This window comes from Typopeltis vanoorti, chromosome 9 (genome assembly GCF_054136105.1).
Source record: "Typopeltis vanoorti isolate ZY-2024b chromosome 9, IOZ_Tvanoo_1.0, whole genome shotgun sequence".
Taxonomy (NCBI): Eukaryota; Metazoa; Arthropoda; class Arachnida; order Uropygi; family Thelyphonidae; genus Typopeltis; species Typopeltis vanoorti.
The window spans coordinates 52,935,567-52,953,648 of NC_143557.1; the positions used below are offsets into that span (position 1 = coordinate 52,935,567).

At 34.8% G+C, this 18,082-nt stretch overlaps 1 protein-coding gene across 6 annotated transcripts in view; it reads left to right on the forward strand.

Annotated features, from left to right (window-relative positions):
• Positions 1-18,082, forward strand: part of ECSIT (evolutionarily conserved signaling intermediate in Toll pathway, mitochondrial) — a 95,402-nt gene that overhangs the window by 68,725 nt on the left and 8,595 nt on the right. For all 6 annotated transcript variants that reach the window (XM_090398583.1, XM_090398581.1, XM_090398584.1 and 3 more), the window contains exons 4-5: positions 4,843-5,066; positions 8,668-8,878. In XM_090398583.1, the coding sequence (XP_090254709.1) occupies positions 4,843-5,066; positions 8,668-8,878 (435 nt within the window). The remainder of the gene's footprint in view (positions 1-4,842; positions 5,067-8,667; positions 8,879-18,082) is intronic.

Sequence of the window (18,082 nt, forward strand, 5' to 3'; positions counted from 1 at the left end):
AGAGTAGGTGCCCTCCCTCAAAGAGTCTTAGGACTCCCTGGAGGTGTCATGTAATAATAATAACAATAGTATTTATCAGGAAATGTACGTGCTGGTACAGGATAGTTTAGCATGTGGGCAAGTTCACTTATTGTTGCAATTTTCTTAATTTCTGAGTTCATGCTGTCTTGAATAGATATTAGATAAGGAAATAATATAGAAACATCATCTGGATATTCTATTAACAGTGCCATAGCTGCATTAAACTTTTCATTGGATGGAAAATTATACTAGAAATTATATTCTTTTTTAATCCAAGTTTAAGCAAACAAATTTTGCATGTGAAGTATCGTCACGACTAGGTTACTTATATATAGGGCTAATGACTTCACAATTAATTGCCTTAGTATCTCATGATGCAAAACACACATGTGTTCAGGTGTGTATAATAAAGCTATGCATTGTGGGAAGGGCCACTACCCAGACTGGTTTCGACCATTATTGAAGTCACATCAGTGGAAGCCAGACCCAGAAAAGATGAAAAGGTTGAAGTAATGCAGAAGTCATATACACTGCTTGGAAAGAAGTCCACAGACACAATAGTGTGAGAAACAAATGGCCAAGGTGCCCACCTTAAAATGTAGGACCTCCTTTTGCTGCACTGACTGCAACAATACTCCAGGGCATACTTTCCACAAGTGTACAATAGCGATTAATGGAATTTTGGTCCCTTCTACCTGTAGGCATGTAATGAGGTCGTGGACTGTTGGGTATCCGGAGAGTTCATCGAAAAGGCAATTCATCGAATGACAATTTGTCGCAAATGCAATTCATCGAAAAAGCAGTTCATCGAAAATTTAAAATTTTTGGAACTGTTACGAGAAAATTGATCCATTTAGAACAAAACCTGAACCATGAATAAGGAGATTACAATGCTACTTTCATAGGGGAAAATTATAGAATAATATGGTTCGTATAGTCTTTCTTGTCCGATAACTGTTTCATGTCTGTTCGTGGGACTGATTTGCCTGTTTCCGGAAGAAAAACCCAGCCATATCTATATTATGCCAGCTAACTTACCTTTAGCAGAACAGGACTGATAAAAATTATGCGTAAATGGGATCCAACTACCCAGGTCTTTCTAACTGAACGGCTTCGTTTTTCCGACTGAACTATGCGGGCTTCATTATTATTATTGTTGCTAGTAGTAATATTCGACTTCAATACAGCAATTATTATGGGATGAATTTTACTCAGATTCGCTATTTGAAACTTTTACAAGAAAATGTCGAACCGTTCCAAAGTTTTCAGTTCAGCTATATTCAGGGCGACAAATAAATAATGTGTCCAAATTATGTACTGTATTACAAAAACTCTCCAACTTAAATGGCTTAGTAGCAGTTGTTGGTACAAGAAGCTGTCTGCATGGTTCAGTTTTTGTTCTAAATGGATTACTTTTACCATAACATTATCAATGAATTGTTTTTCAATGAATTGCATTTTCGACGAATTGCCTTACGATGAATTGTCTTTCGATGAATTTTTCTGTAACCGGACTGTTGTGGGGCAGATGTCCCTTGACATCTGCCCCTCACCAAGATTGGCATGCATTTTCTTACTTTATCACAATAAACTTCCCACAGCTGTGATATCATGTTAATTACCTGCATCTATGCACCCTTGCCTTTGAACTCTGGAGACAGATGTTGTCATGCCAAGACCTTGAAAAGAAATGCAGTGACTTCTTTATTTCTGCAAATGGTTTGCTTCTCAGCACCACAGGCTGTGTTGGTTTTACTGCTTTTTTGTAGTGTGATCTCCAAATTCAATGCCATTCCAGTTATCATTCATCAAAGATCAATTCCTTGGAGTACAGTCCCATCAATATACACTGCTTGGATGGAAGTCAATGGACACCATAGTATGAGGAACAAACAACTATGGTTCCCACCTTAATAAGATGTAGGACCTCCTTTCGCAGCAGTGATTGCAATAATCCTATGAGGGAATGCTTTTCACAGGCGAACAATAGTGATCATTGGGAATTTTGGACCATTTTTCTTGTAGGCATGTAATGAGATGGATGTCCCTTGATCCCACCCGACACTCCAGTTCATCCCACAGATGTTCGATAGGGTTGTGATCAAGGCTGGACTCTGTGGGGGGGCAGTCAAGTGTGGTGACATTCATGTCCACAAACCATGCAGTTCCAGCATCAGCCTTATGACAGTGCATTGTCTTGTTGAAAGAGACAATGGTCGGTTCCATAAAAACACCAAAAAAGTAGGAAGCATTGCATTGTCCATAATGTTCAGATACATCTCAGAGTTCAGTGTTCATGCCACAAACAGGGAAAAACAGGACCATACAATCACATTGCCACCTCCAAATTTCACAGTTGGAGTTATGCACTCTGGTAAGAGATGTTCACTGGGCATTTGCCACACCCACACTTGTCCATCTCCATGGTAGAAAGTGTAGTGTGATTCGTCGATCCCTAACACAGCTTTTCTGTTAATTTTGATTGGACCACTAGACATGAATGTCATCACACTTGACTGGCCCCCACAGAGTCCAGCCTTGATCACAACCCTATTGAACATCTATGGGATGAACTGGAGTGTCGGGTGGAATCAAGGGACATCCACCTCATTACATGACTACAAGAAAAATGGTCCAAAATTCCCAATGATCATTATTGTTCGCTTGTGAAAAGTGTGCCCCATAGGATTATTGCAGTCACTGCTGCGAAAGGAGGTCCTACATCTTAAGGTGGGAACCACTGAAGATAATGTTGCATGTTGGTTCAGGTAATGCAGGACTTGCAGTCCTACTATGTAAACCCATGTTGTAAGCCTCAGTTCTAAATGTTTTTGTTGAGATTCATGTTTCGGTCAAGCCTGGAACTATCATTCAATGTGTCAGCTGATGAATGGCAATTTTTACATATTAGCCTTTGTTGTTGCACCCTATGGTCACATTCAGTGAGTGTGATGGGTCATCCACTGCAGGTAGCACTTGCAGTTGACTCTCTACGCTTCCACCTCAGTATGGTATCACCTGTTGTTGACCTGGGATGGTCCAATACGTCAACAATTTGCCGAATAGGCAGTCCTGCAAAATGACATCTTATCACAATGCCTCTTTCCAACTCCATCAGTTCCCTTCTCACAGCCACTTCACTCAGACACAAGTCGCACTATCTTGGGAGCATTGTATTTCTCCAGTTTATACCAACTACAAACATGTGATATTACATTGCCTGATTTGCGTTACCAATTGAGGTATCCATTGGCTTCTTTGCAAACAGTATATTTTCAATATACAGGGTGTTTCAAAAGGGGATATAATATACAACTCTGAATGACAATAGAAGGTAAATAGCGACAGACGAAAAAATTTTATTGCCGTGCAAATGTAGCGCTGGCATTTGTTCTAATTCGCTTGAATTTTCAATACAGATAGTTAAAGTTCGATAAGACTGCCTCCAGTAATTCTGCAGATGTCCCACCTGTAATTATTTTCCTGCCACATGTGGCAGGACATATCTGGCATAACTTCAGCAATGATAGCAGTAATTCTGGAACACAGCTTATCCTGAATTGGCTGGTAATGGTGGTACAAACACTCGATCTTTTGCAAAGCCTCACAAGAAAAAATCTAACAGTATAAGGTCAGGGGAACATGGTGACCATGTTACAGGCGCTCCCTCTACCAATCCATTTGACGGGAAAATGGGTGTCGAAGTATGATCTTATATCTGTCAGGTAACGAGGAGGTGTTCCATCTTGCTGGAAATGCGTTTGTTGTGGTCAGTGTCGTGTAATTGTGGTATTAGGCACCCAAGTAGCATGTCCAGATATACACCACCAGTAACAGGTAGACTCTGAAATAAAAAAAGGGTCCATACACTTTCTTCTTGCTTATGGCACAAAAACATTAGCCTTGGTGGTAGTGTGTAGATTTTTGCTTCCCCAAATTTTGCAGTTGTGGTGTTTATTTGCCCATTTACATGAAAAGTGCACTCATCACTGAAAACAATTTTGTTCAAAAAAGTCCTAATTTTCTTCTATCCTACTGATTATTTCCATACAGAAATCCTGACGTATCTTCTTATTGTCTTTCTTCAAATGTTGTACAAGGGTAAATTTGTAGGTCCTTAAAGGTAAATGCCATTGTAAAACACACCATATGTGGTGTATTTTACATGTGGAATTCCAATTTGATGAGATGCCCATCTGGTTGACTTTCCAGGGCATCTCTAGAAATTCCTCCAACTTCTTCTGCAACAGCATTGGCAGCATGTGGTCTTCCCATTGACCTTGGATGATGAACAGAACATCCTGTTTCCACAAAATTCTTGTGTGTGTCGATCGTGCGCCTACTAGGAGGTTCTTTGCTTTAATGCATGTGGAGATTCCTCCGAACTTGTGTTGCAGGCTCCGTTTTCTTAAACATACAACGTTCTCACTCTGCACCATCGAAAGTCACCATTTTCAAATGCTGACGTATCACACCATCTAGTGTTGTCATTTGGTAATAAAGCTACTTGACCAAAAATTGATGTGTTTAACTTTTGTACGTCTTCCAAGTTATTCTCTGTTCTCCTGCAAAGCTGTATATATGCCCTTTTGAAACATCCTGTACAGTAGGGAAAAGGTGTATCACCTTATTATTAAAGTGATAAATAAATTAAATTAATTTTATTTTTTTGAAATTATACCAGAATGAACATTTTGTCATTCTGACAAAATTTACATAGTACATTCTACAACTATAAAAGGTCCATGAATTCATTTTAAGTCAGTAAATATCTCACATGTATATTTCCCTGTGTTTTATCTTCATTTCATTTGGTTTCAGGTGTTATACCAGATAAAGAAATGAAAGAAATAATAATTAATATATTTGGACGTGAAACCCATCCATACCGCAAATTTTGTCGAATGATGTATTGGCTTCCGAAGTTAAAAAATATTAATCCTTATCCATTACCAGATCCTATGCCAAATGATGTTCTTCAACTTGCAAAGTTGGCCATGCAAAGGATATCAGTGGATGCACAAACAAGACTCTCCATTTTTCATGTAAGTACGATAGTTGAAAATCTTATTTTCAATGTAGGTTTATTAAGATTGTAAGTTAATGCACAGCTAAGAATTTATTTCAACTAGAAAGAAATAGTCCAGTACATGAAACAAATTAACATTTTTATACTGCCTTGAGTTGATACCATAATGTGAGGTGTGACTATAAAGTAATGAGACAGTATAGCAAAAATAATTTTATTGACACAGGGTAGCCAAAGGATCAAAGCGATTTAACTTGGAGGAGACTTCTACATAGCTTCTGAAAAGTATGGAGCTTCATCATCAGTCATCATCTTCCTGTGGTGCACGGCAATTTCTAGGTATCCTCTAGGATGGATTGGCAATTCGAGACTTAATCATTTGAGTTTTATTCTTTTAGCTGAAATTGCATGTGTATATTATGATAGTACAACATAATCAGATATGCTGGGTAGAGCATTCCATAGTTTACAAGAGAACCAGCAAACATTGAAAAGTTTGCTAAAGAACAGTCTCATAAGAATTAGAGATATACATGCATACCATCAATACATGAAGTACAAATGAAAAGAGGTAGAGCATGCACATGGGAATTATAGAAAGGCTCTGACATAATGTGTATAAAGAAACAAAGAGTTGAGATCTTCCTAAATAATAAGGATGATTTATTCAGGGAAAGGATGAAAGCTATAGTTAAAAAAGGAACAGAATGATAAATGTATGGAGGCAATTTTCAGCCAAGTGATGTGATAAAATTGAAAAATCCAATCCAATGATTGGATGTGATCCCTTTTACAGTTGTAGTAGCAGAGAAATTTTTCAAGTCATTGGAAGAATTGATGAAAAAAAAAGTAAAAACAGATTCCTTTCAGAGACACCTAAACAATAAAAACTGAGTTACTCCATGTTAATAAAAACATGTCAGGAAAATTTCTAGGAAAAAGATAACACTAATAATAATAATTCGCTATTAGGTTCTATCAGGCAATTGAAATAAAAATAATTTTAACCTACATAAAGAAGATGCAGATGGGTTGTAAGAAATCAAGATTTTTGAAAAAAAATAAAAAGTTCATTTTTTATTAGTTTGTACTTATATTTACTTCTTTAGCATTCAAAATTCAATGAATTCAGTTCAAAATATTGCTTAGACGTTACATAAATAGAATTTATGTGTCATTATTATGATGAAAATATAATTTTACGTAGGGTGTACATCACTATAATTATCCATTATTGGTCATAAAAGTCGAGTGGTAAATTATTGAATTAGGCCATTCAGTTTTTGAAATGCTACGACCTCATTTGCATCGCGAACACAACTTGCTGGACAGCTTCGAATTTGGCCACCCCTCGTTCAAAGTTCTGTGTCATTCAGAGCTCACATTTGTGGGAAGATCTGTTTCCTCTTGTTCTGGATCACTCTCTGCCCAGTCATCTAACTCAGATCCTTTGTTATCGAGTATTTCATCATTTTACACCCCTGCTTTGGGCACCACTAGGTCCTGGTCTGTCCATGGTGACAGAGAAATTTGAACTGATCTCTCAAGTCAGAAGAAGAGAGTCATGAATCCCTTATATTGTTTAGATTGGAGCAGCCAGAGTTATGACGGTGCTATGTAATATAAACATGAACATGTGCGATCGTACATGACGCAGCCGATGGGCAGGCATTAAAATATACTAATATAAATTCCCTTTTTTAATTGATAAAAGTCAACCATCCTCATGGATAATGAAGCTGAAGGTTCAAATTTAACTACAGTGCAGTCTGATAATGAATTTTAAGCATATATTATTATTTTCAGAATTTTTAATTTAGCGATGTAAATATACATCGATGGGATTCTGGGTTCATGCGTGATCGATGTATATTTACATTGACCATATCATTAACACTTTGAGTCCTATCGATGTAAATATACATTGATGGGATTCTGGGTTCATGCGTGATTGATGTATATTTACATCAATAGGAGACTCAGAGTGTTAATGATATGGTCTATATTTTTTTTTTATTATAAGTGCTGTAATAGAAATATTGCACAACCCCTGTGTTACACTGAAACCATCTTCCAAAATGTATTTTTGCCCCCTTCCCTTTAACTTCTGATTTACAACTGACATAAGCTGTATATAAAGCTCATGATATGATTCCATACAGACAGTCACTTTGAAAAAAATTTTTATCTCATTACTTTATCATATGGCCTTAAAATATCAGCAAAATTTAAATGGACCCTTTAATTTCATTTACAGTGCCCTGCTCAGTTGGCCATTATTATTCCTCCACTTTCATCCAGAATCATTAGAACAAAACCACTGCTCACCAACTCCATTTTGAAACTAACCAAACTAACTTTACTGCCTCCTCTTTCATTTCATCAACTTTAGAACAGTCTTTTCCCCCTCTGCCTTTCTCAAAGAACACAACTTCCAGCTGTTCAAACAAAATGTGAACAGATTGCTTCTTTTTTTCTTCTTGCCCCCCCCCCCCCCCCCCAGCACTTATCTGCTATAAGTGACCTTTTGTGTGTGTGGGTTAGATATATAATTTAAAATTAGATTTATATCAAGAAATGAATATGAAACTGACAGTGTCAATGTGATGTTTATATTTTATGATAAAACTGAACTAACACAGACTGTAGTTGATAAAAATAATTCAGAGGAGGAAAAAATAACTAGGACACTTCTGCACTTTTTTTTTTTTTTTTGATTGCTCAGAGAAAGGTAAGCAACATCAAAAATATACCTTGGCTATAGAAACATCAGTCTCTGTTAACTTCTCAGATGTTATGCAAGAATAAAACACTTGAAACTTAGAAGAATCTACATCTACTGAATAGCTAATTGGTCAATTTTTATTCACGAAATAACATATATACTTCCACCAGAACAAAGTCTTTAGAATAATAGCATATTGACAGACTATGCAGAATTCACTGAGATCTTCCACTACTGTTATTGACATTGTAAGTCTCGCTATCACATGATAGGTTAGGATGACTGGTCACCAAAGTAAAAAAATAAAATACCGACAGTGCCACTTTTCCTAGTGTATGAAGCTTTTGAAAAGCACTTATATATGTATCTATTTCCTCACTCACACACACACACACACTTACTGTTTTTGTAACATTATAACTAAACATTGAAATAGAAGTACAATGTTTAAGTAAATGTGTGATATAATGTGTAGAATATAGTACTGCTGTACAAATTCTTGCTTTTTTTTTATAATTGCTTTTAAAGGTTGTATTACTTTTTTTTTTTTTTTTTTTTTTTTTGGTGGTACCCATTTTATTTATTTATTATCAAATCTTTTGAAAAGGATTGGTATAATCTTGATCAATACTTGACTATATGGAATGGAGAGTGCCATTAATACCAAAGAAACGAATCAGCATTACCTAAATTTATTTTCTGACTTCAATATATCTGCCTTTTTGTGGAGATTCTCAAATTAATTTTCTACTGAAGATACTATCCTCAGATATTATATAAAGATATTTCATCCCCAGTTGCAAGTCTAAAATAATAAACTGTTATTTTGGACTTGCAACTATGCTAGGTAATAACAATAGCATCTGGTAAAATATTTCATTACTTTATACAGGCAAAAGATTTGGAAGAGTCTATAGACAAAACATGGATAGTGAGTATCCAGAGCCCACAGCAACAACAGTTAATTGAAGAACATTGTATTTCTCAGTCACTCATTATAGAAGGGCCCTTTATAGTGTGGGTTAAAGAATATTCAATTTCTTATTTTATACTTAGAGCTGATCCAAAACCTGAGCAAGAGTCTCTAGATAATGATCCTGATGGTAAGTCTTTATTCCCCCCCCCACCCCCACAAAAAAATTTTTTATTAGTTTTTGTTATAGATTTTGGAACTTTAAATTATGCTAATATATAAGAAATTATATTCTTGTTTTACCCAAGTATAAGCAAACAAAATTTGTACATGAAGTATCTTCATGACTAGCTACTTGTACATAGACTATTGACTTCACATCGTTTCTCACAGCATCCCATAATACATAGCACATTTCCTTTCAGGCATGTATATTGCTATGCATTATAGTTAAGAGTCACTGGCCAGACTGCTTTCAACCTTATTAAAGTCTCATAAGTGGGAGCTAGATCCAAGAAAAATACTGAAATTAAATGAATGTGAAATATACTATGGTAATTATCAACAGCCTCTATGTACAAGTATAGTATGCCCAAGCTTTAGAGATCTCCACTTGGAAACTTTGCCAAGAATAGTCGATTCATGCTGAAGGGAAGAAAGAAATGAAGGACGTACGAATTGGTCGCCAACACGCAAAATCACGTGCTTTATACGTAAAATTTTCCAACTGTTATACAAGCAACATAGTTAACCACAATGATCATAAAAGAGAAGTTAATTTTCCGATGTGTAATAATAAACAACTCATCCCACAATACGGACTAATTAACCTATTATCAGAATGGATTCTTCTTTTTGTGACATGTGCAGAAGTGTCGAAGGGTCTCTATTCCGTGGGTGAACTATAGTCTAACCATGAAAATAATTCATTGGCAACAAGCTTTGTTTGTGGATTTCATAAGCAAGAAAATAAACCATGTGCTAGCATGGTCAGTACAGTAGATAGGAAATTGATATGTATACAAAAAAGCATTTACAACTAACAAGGATAAGACTTTCCTAGTGCTGACATCAGGTCAGAAGCCCTTGTTGGTTCTCTACATTCCTGAAAAGGTCATGTGGAAGTTTCCTCTCCGTTATCAAGCTTTGACCCTTAAGCACTCCTTCAGAAAATTGGCATTGTTAAAATGCTTCTAAATAGAGCACAGTCTGCTCTGACCCCCTATCAACTTAGATTAAGAGAAGGATAAGTAAGGCTAATGTGTTGTGGAAGCCAGTTCAGTTAATTTATATGAAACATAACTGAAATAAAGCAAAACACACATAGATAACAGTATACATTGCTTTACATATGAATTTGAGAATTGGGTTAGAAATAATTGAACAACAAAGGGTAATTATACATGTTATCAATGTGGAAACAATATTAAAACTGAAGATAAACTGTTACATCAATTAAAGATAAAGTTGAGCAAGGTAAATCACCTAATGTTCTATACTCAGTTGGCATTTATCCCAGTACATGGAAGGAAACACATTCAACCTGCTCTAAAGAAAGTAAATAAGTCTGCTGTCAAACTACTGACTGAATGCCTTTGCCCTAGTCACTCCAAAATAATAGTTATCAACTGTCAATGACTTTCTACTTCTTTTCCTCTCCCTAGATCCCCTCCAATTAATCAGCAATCACTAGTATGGATTATTCATTCCACACACTTGACCTCTTAGCCTGTTGTCATCCATGACTTGGTGCATGCCATATGAAGGTTCAGAGAAACGTGGTGTCATTCTCGACTTTTCCGAGCTATGGCCTAGCATCAGGGACTGCTCATTAAATTACCATCCATTGGTCAAGTCTACCAGCTGTCCTCTAATTGAGTGGCTGGCTTTCTCTCTCTCTTTCTGGTTGTTCACTACATGTCATGGTAGGTGGATCCCTCTCTTTGAGTTCAACACCAGTATAGGGATGTCTTCAGGCTCAGTTCTATCACCTGTCCTCTTCTATATATAAATAATCCATTCTCAGTCACTACTAATCCTTTCCTCAGCATTTCTGATGATAGTATTAGTGGTGATTGAGACATGCTTATTGAACTCCATTCAACATGCTTATTGAACAACCCATGCAGTGTTCAGACATCCTTCAAGATCATTTGCAACCATTGCCTTGAACACTGATCTCCATACTATCCCTTCAATGGAACAAAGATAACTTGGTCATATTCAATGCCACCAAAAGACAGTTGTGCCTTTTTCTCTGAAAAGGGATCTCAAAAGAAATTTGTGTATTACTGAGGGGTAACCCTCAGTAATGCATAAATCACAAGAAAGGATCAGATCCTACCCCCCCCTCCTCCCTCTCTCTCTCTCTTTGGACTGGCATAAACACATTATATTAGCAATTTCCTCAGCTTCTAAAAAACTTGACATTCTCCTCCACTCAAGACACTACTTTTCACCTATCCAGATACCAGTTCTATACAAATCTGAATTCTACCCATTCTTACAATATTGTTCACATGTCTGGGTGGTGCACCTAAAACTTTTCTAAAAGATACTCAACATAGTCCAGAGGAACGTAATTTGACTCATGAATATCCTTCCCTCACTTCAACCTCTGTCTCACAGATGCATTGTTTCAGTTCTATATGTTTTGTACAAGTACTGCCATAGATTCTGCTGAACAGACAGACATCATTCCTTCACTTTCTTTTGGGTGTGTTAATACCAGAGCAACAGCTGCCCATAATCCCTTTTTAATACAACTGGCAACACACTGAACCTACTTCTCAGACATTTCATCTTTTATTCCATCTCCTGCTATTCTCTGAAACATCCTTTCTTATGAAGTTCCCCAACAATTATAACTTCTTACTCTTCAAGAAAAATGCCAATGAACTTCTTTCTAAATTATCACCTGTACTCCATACATTGTGCTTGATATGCAGTAAGTTCTTTTGTCTTGTGTATGGACATCATCATGCTTATCAAGGATTTAGGCCTAGCATGGCCTGTTCCTGCCTTAGAAATCATCGTTGAATCGTTTAAGAGGATGTCCTGGTTTTCTTTTTCCTAATGACTTGTTTTGGTAATCTTGCTGTTTTCACTCTTTGAACGTGTTTCATCCATTCATGTTTATATTTTTTAATTTTTTCTATTACTGGTTCTTGGTTTAATTCTTTCATAATTTCTTCATTTCTTTTGTGATCAAATAGGATATACTTTGCAGTTTTTCTCATAAACTTCATTTCTGCAGTTATTAATCTTTGTTTATCTTTTTGTTTTATTGTCCAGATTTCACTTCCATACATTAAGACTGGTAGGGCTAATCTATTGTATACTTTTAGTCTGGTTTGTTTTGTTTTTGAACTAGGTTTGGTTTAAATATAGAGTTAATTACACCTGTTATTTTTAAATATTTTGCAATTTTTACATTTATATCTTTTTCATTTTCATACGTGATCATACATCCTAGGTGGTTAAATGAATTCACCTATGCTAAGATCTTGTTATCTATTACTATCTTAGTTCTTGCTGGATCTTGTCCTTTAAAGGCCATAGTTTTTGATTTTTCTGTTGATATTATCATACCATAATCTTTGGCTATCTCGTTAAGATCTAAAATAGCTTTCTGTAAGTTATCTTCAGAATTTGTAATTATTATTTGGTCATCGGCAAAAAGGAGAGTGTTTAAGTTCACTGTAGGAGAAAGTTTAATTCTTTGATGTAAATTTTTATTCCATTTTATTATTATTTCATTTAAGTAGATATTAAAAAAAGTTGCTGAGAGGGGGCTTCCCTGTCAGACCGTGGTTTATCTCTCTCGTATATGATAGCTCGTGATTTAATCTTATTTGTATTTGATTATTTTCATATATACTTGTGATATCTTTTAGGATATTATTTGGTATTTGTCTTTCTTTTAATATGTTAAATAATATGTTTCTTTTAACTTTGTCAAATGCTTTTTCAAAGTCAATAAATGCATTATGTGTTTCTAAATTGTATTCTCATCTTTTCTCTATTATTAATTTTAGGCCAAAGGCCGGATCTGTACATGATCGTCCTTTTCTAAAAATCCATTCTGTACCTCTAAAATAAAGTTTTCGGAATATTTCATTAGTTTGCTATTTAAGATTCTTAAATAGCAAACATCTATATATTTTGTTACAGGAATTTAGTATACTGATACCTCTATAGTTTTTAGGGTCAATTTTGTTATCTTTTTTAAAGATAGGAATCATAATTGCTTTTTTCCATTCTATTGGGGGGGGGGATATCAGTTGAATAAATTTTATTTAAAAATAATAAGAGTCTTTCTTTGAATCTTGTTCCTGCATATTTATATAGTTCTGGACCTAGCTTATCTTCTCCAGGTGATTTTCCATTTCTTGTTTCTTTCTGGCTGATTTCTAATTCTTCTTCAGTTAGTTACTTTCCATTTTCGTTAATTGTTTGCCAGTTGTCTTTTTTAAAATATTTGTCTGTTGTAGTAATTTAGAAATTCTTCTCATTTCAATTCAGTGTTTAATTTTGTTTTCTTTAGTATCTGCATTTAAGTGTTTCAAAATCTTATATACATTGGGTCTTATTTTATATAAATCATGTTCTAAATTAGAAACAAATTTGTTCCATGATCTCTGTCTTTTTCTCACTTCTCTTTTAGCTATGGCTCTTATTCTTTTATATTCTATTTCATCTTCTAATCTTTTACTGCTTAACCATTTGTGATAGGATTCTTTTTTCTTTGATTGTATCATCCCATCTTCAGTTTTTTCCTTTTATTGAATTTTTTGGTCTTTGCTAAGCTTTCATTTGCTGCTGCATTTAGTATCGTTTTTATATTAAGCCATTCTATTTCTATTTTAGCTAGATATTGGTTAATTCTTTGTTTATATAGAAATTGTACATTTGTGTCATTCAGTAGTCTAGTTTTATAAACAAATGTTTCAAATTTTCTTTCTGTTCTTGTTACTTGTAGCCATTTAGGTGGTAATCTTAATTTTATTTTAACAAGGAAGTGGTCACTGCTTATTTTATATCCTCTGTGAACTCTAACATCTGGTGAAAATTTTGATGTCTTTTCATTTAATATAAAATGAACTAATATTGACTTCCATCCTTTTGCTGCTCAAGTATATTTATGTATGTTTTTAGGTTATTATAAACTACAAAGTAAATCAATTTTTTACCATTCATGTTTAGCGTATGTTCTCCATTTATTCCTATATTATTATTAATTTTTGAGTTTCCACATCTTGCATTTAAGTCTCCTGCTGAAATTATGTAATCATTTTTATTTATTTTATTATATATGTTTTGTAGCTGATTATAAAAATCAATACTATCCTGTTCTCTTCTTTCTTCTGGGGCATATAAACTAATTATTGTTAAATAGCCTCTATCTATTTTTATTCTAGTTTCTATTATTCTTTCATTCCATAATTTATAATGTTTTAACTGTTTTGAAAGGGATTGAAATTTTATTTTTCACTTGGTTAGAGTATAATAAATTTAGTTTAATCCTTTATCCAAACTTTATACAAACAAAGTTTGTGCCTGAAAGTATCTTCAGGACTGGGGTAAGGTGGAGCAAGCTACCAACAACTCCTGTCTCAGTATCTCCTATAATGCAAAACACATCTCCTTGCGGATATGTCTAATGTTATGCATTTAAGGGAAGGGCCACTACCCAGACTAGTTTCGACCTTTATTGAGGTCTCTTCAGTGGGAGCCAGGCCCAAGTTGAGATACCAGGCAGAAGCATTAGCAGGTCATCTCTACCTATAGGAATTGCCTAATGGTGTGCCACCCTTTTTTTAATAAATTACTCTGGATTTAGAGAAAGATGTTGAAATTTTATTTTTCACTTGGTTAGAGTATAATAAATTTAGTTTAATCCTTTATCCAAGTGTGAGCAAACAAAGTTTGCGCCTGAAAGTATCTTCAGGACTGGGGTAACACTTGGATAAAGGATTAAACTAAATTTATTATATTATGTTTTGAAAGGGAGTTATGAATCCAAATCATGACTCCTGCTTGTGCTCTTTGGTCTCTGTCAACTCCACTGTATATCACATTAAAATTTTCGGTTCTCATAGTTCCTTTTAATTTCTTATTTGTTTCAGTGATTACTGCTATTTTAAAATTTCTTTCATTTAATAGTTGGTCTATTTCTTTATATGCTATTCCTCTTATATTCCAGTTTGCTATATGTATTATATTTTGTCGTTTCCATTTTTGTTTTACCTTTTCCATTCCAGGGTCGTTTTTCATAGATTCAATCCGATTATCTTTTTCTATCAGCTTACAAGTAGAATTATGTTCTCCATGTCAGGGGACTAGCCTGATGGATAGTTCAGTGGTAGGGCTGCTACCTTAAGGCTTCTGAACTAGCCTTCTTCCGAATTTAAACTCATAGGAGGAATAGGGTTTATTATAGTAAAGGTAAGGGGAAAGTGTAGATTGGAATGAACAGACAGTCTATATAACCATAATTGATATTGCCTGTAACAATTATCAAATTCCTGCCATGTACCCTGAAGGGGGTATACAGAATATGATTGTACTACGTGAAAAATTTATATCATTACTAACTTCCTAATTGTAGATAGGAAGTTAGTAATGACGTAAATTTTTCAAGTAGTACAATCATATTCTGTCTGTTACTTGTCAAGGCTCCAACATTATCAGATCTTCTATTTCTGTCTTCTAAGACACTTTTTACTGTATCAGTCCACCTATATCTTAGTCTTCCTCTGGGTCTTTTTTTTCCTGCCAACCTGGCAGAGAACACTTGTTGTGCTAATCTTTCCTCTGCTATTCTGTTTAAGTGATCATACCACCTGAGATTAGCTCTGCTAATGCGTTCCTGGATGCTGACAATGTCAAGTTCTTTCCTAATATAATCGTTTTTAATATGATATTGCCATTGATGCCATCTGTTTATGCCCCTAATCTTTCTCAGGATTCTCATATATGTGGTCTCTAGTCTTTGGTCAAGTGTTTTACTTCTGACTCATCTCTCAGATCCATAAGTTAAAATCGGTTTGAATACTGTCTTGTATACAGCTAATTTAGTGTTTTGACTAATTTTTTCTTTTATTCCATATAAATTTATTCAGTTGACTTCCTACCATACCAGCTTTGTTGATTCTGTTGTCTGTATTTAATTTAATTATTTAATTTACCATCTTCACTAAAAATCGTGCCTAAGTAGCTGAAATGTTTTACTTGTTCTATAGGTTCTCCATTCACAATACAGTTGATATTTTCAATGCATCTGCCTATTTTCATTGTCTTGTTATTATTGACCTTTATTAGTCAGGGAATCTTGCAGACATCTAGAGGATTTATTTAGAAGTATAACATAATCCACATGAAGCAAAGAGCTGAGATTAACATCTCCAAGTTTGACATCAGGTTTAATACCACTTTCCTTCGTAATGTGATACATATAGATAATGAATGACAGAGGGGATAATTTACATCCTTGTCTGACACCAGATTTAACATTAAACCATCTTCGTGTACTTCAATTCTAACTGCTGACTTACAACTCAAAGACTAAGTATTGCTTGATATAATGCCCCATTGACATCATATAACTGTGGTGTTTTGAATAGCTTCTTTCTTAGCACCTTGTCATATCATATGCCTTTTCCAGATCTACAAAACTTAAATGCAGAACTTTGTTATATTTGCATGATATCTGAACTATTTGTCATAAAGTGAAAATCTGATCCTGACAGCCTCTATTTGGTCCGAATCCAGCTTGTTCTTCACCAAGTTTCCTATCCACAACCTTCTCAGCTGTTTCTCAAGTATCCTTGCATAAATCTTTCCAGGAACACTCAGAAAATACCTCTTTAATTCTCACATTCAGTTTTATTTTCCATTTTGTATATGTATATGGGCACTACAAGAGATCTACTCAAATCATCTGGAATTTGTCCCTCTGTCCAGGCCTCCTGAACTGTGCAGTGCAGCTACTGCAAGACTTTTATACTTCCATTCATTTCAGGCTTTTGATGTTTTTTCCAACTTAGAGTATGGATGTGTATTCCTGTTCAGTGTTTTTTTACCACTGTGCTGTCACTGCTCGTTCATTTAGCAATATTTCAAAGTAATTACTCCATATATCAAGGATATCTTTTTCTCCAGATTTTGTGTCACCTTTATCATCTCTAATTCCTTTTACCGCTCTTTTTCCTCCATTTCTAACCTTCTTCAATAACCTCCAGAATATCTTACCACCTTCTTGATATTTATTTTCTATGTTCTTGCCAAAGTCCTCCCATGACTTTCGTTTAGCTACTTTTATACAGTGTTTAGCTTTCTTACATTTGTCTCGGTATTCTCTAAGAGCACGAGCTGACTTAATTTGCCAGAAACTTATGATATGCTTTCTTCTTTTCCTTCACTGCCTCTTTAACTTCCTGTGTCCACCATGACATTCTGATTTTTTTTTTTTTTTATCCTTGCAGACAACCTACCACATGCCTATGTGGCTGAATCAATCAATGTTTTCTTCAGAGCTTGTCACTGAATCTCCAAGGTTTGCTTTCATTTTTTATTGAATAATGTTTGTGTATTTTAGTCTACAGTTCACATCTGAGAGCTGCTCAATGATTACTCTTTTCTTATTAGCCAGACTGATTTGACTGAACATTTCATTCTCACTGCCTTCCACATTACCAGGTTTATAGCAATATCCTACTAAACATTTCTCCTTGTCTACCTCCACTTCACACTGTTATGTATTTCGTCTGCTGCGTTATTGTTATATCCTTACTTTCATATAATGTTATTCGTAAATCGTAAGTTTAATCTTATTATACATTAAGATACCGTTTCCTGAATCGATCCTTTCGCTTACCTAAAACCTTATACAATCAAGATCCTACTGGCTACTCTATTGTTATATCGCTATCTCTCTATATTATATCTTATTCTACCTCTATAATAACTCTCCTTCTAATCTATTGTCATGCTACTAAAATACTAATTCAGATTTATTTCCTCTTCTGATATTGGCAAAATTTATATTTCGCTGCACCAGCCAATATCCTATAACAGAAGAGACTCTTGTTCAGGGAAATAATTCAAAATTTAAAGGGACACACACAATAATTTATCTCACGCTAGCGCTGTGCATATTCAGTTAGCAGTTCAATTTCATAAGTGGTGGTTTGAATTCGTAATCAGGCATAACTCAGGTATAAAACATGTTTATTGGAAAACACAAAACATTTACAGTTATGTAAGCTTAAATACTCAAAATACACTCTAAATTAAGGGTAATACTAAAGCACAATGAATCAGAGCAAGTTAAATCCTTCGATTATGAAAGGATAAGATTAGCTTTAAGCAAAGTACTACTACTATATAATTC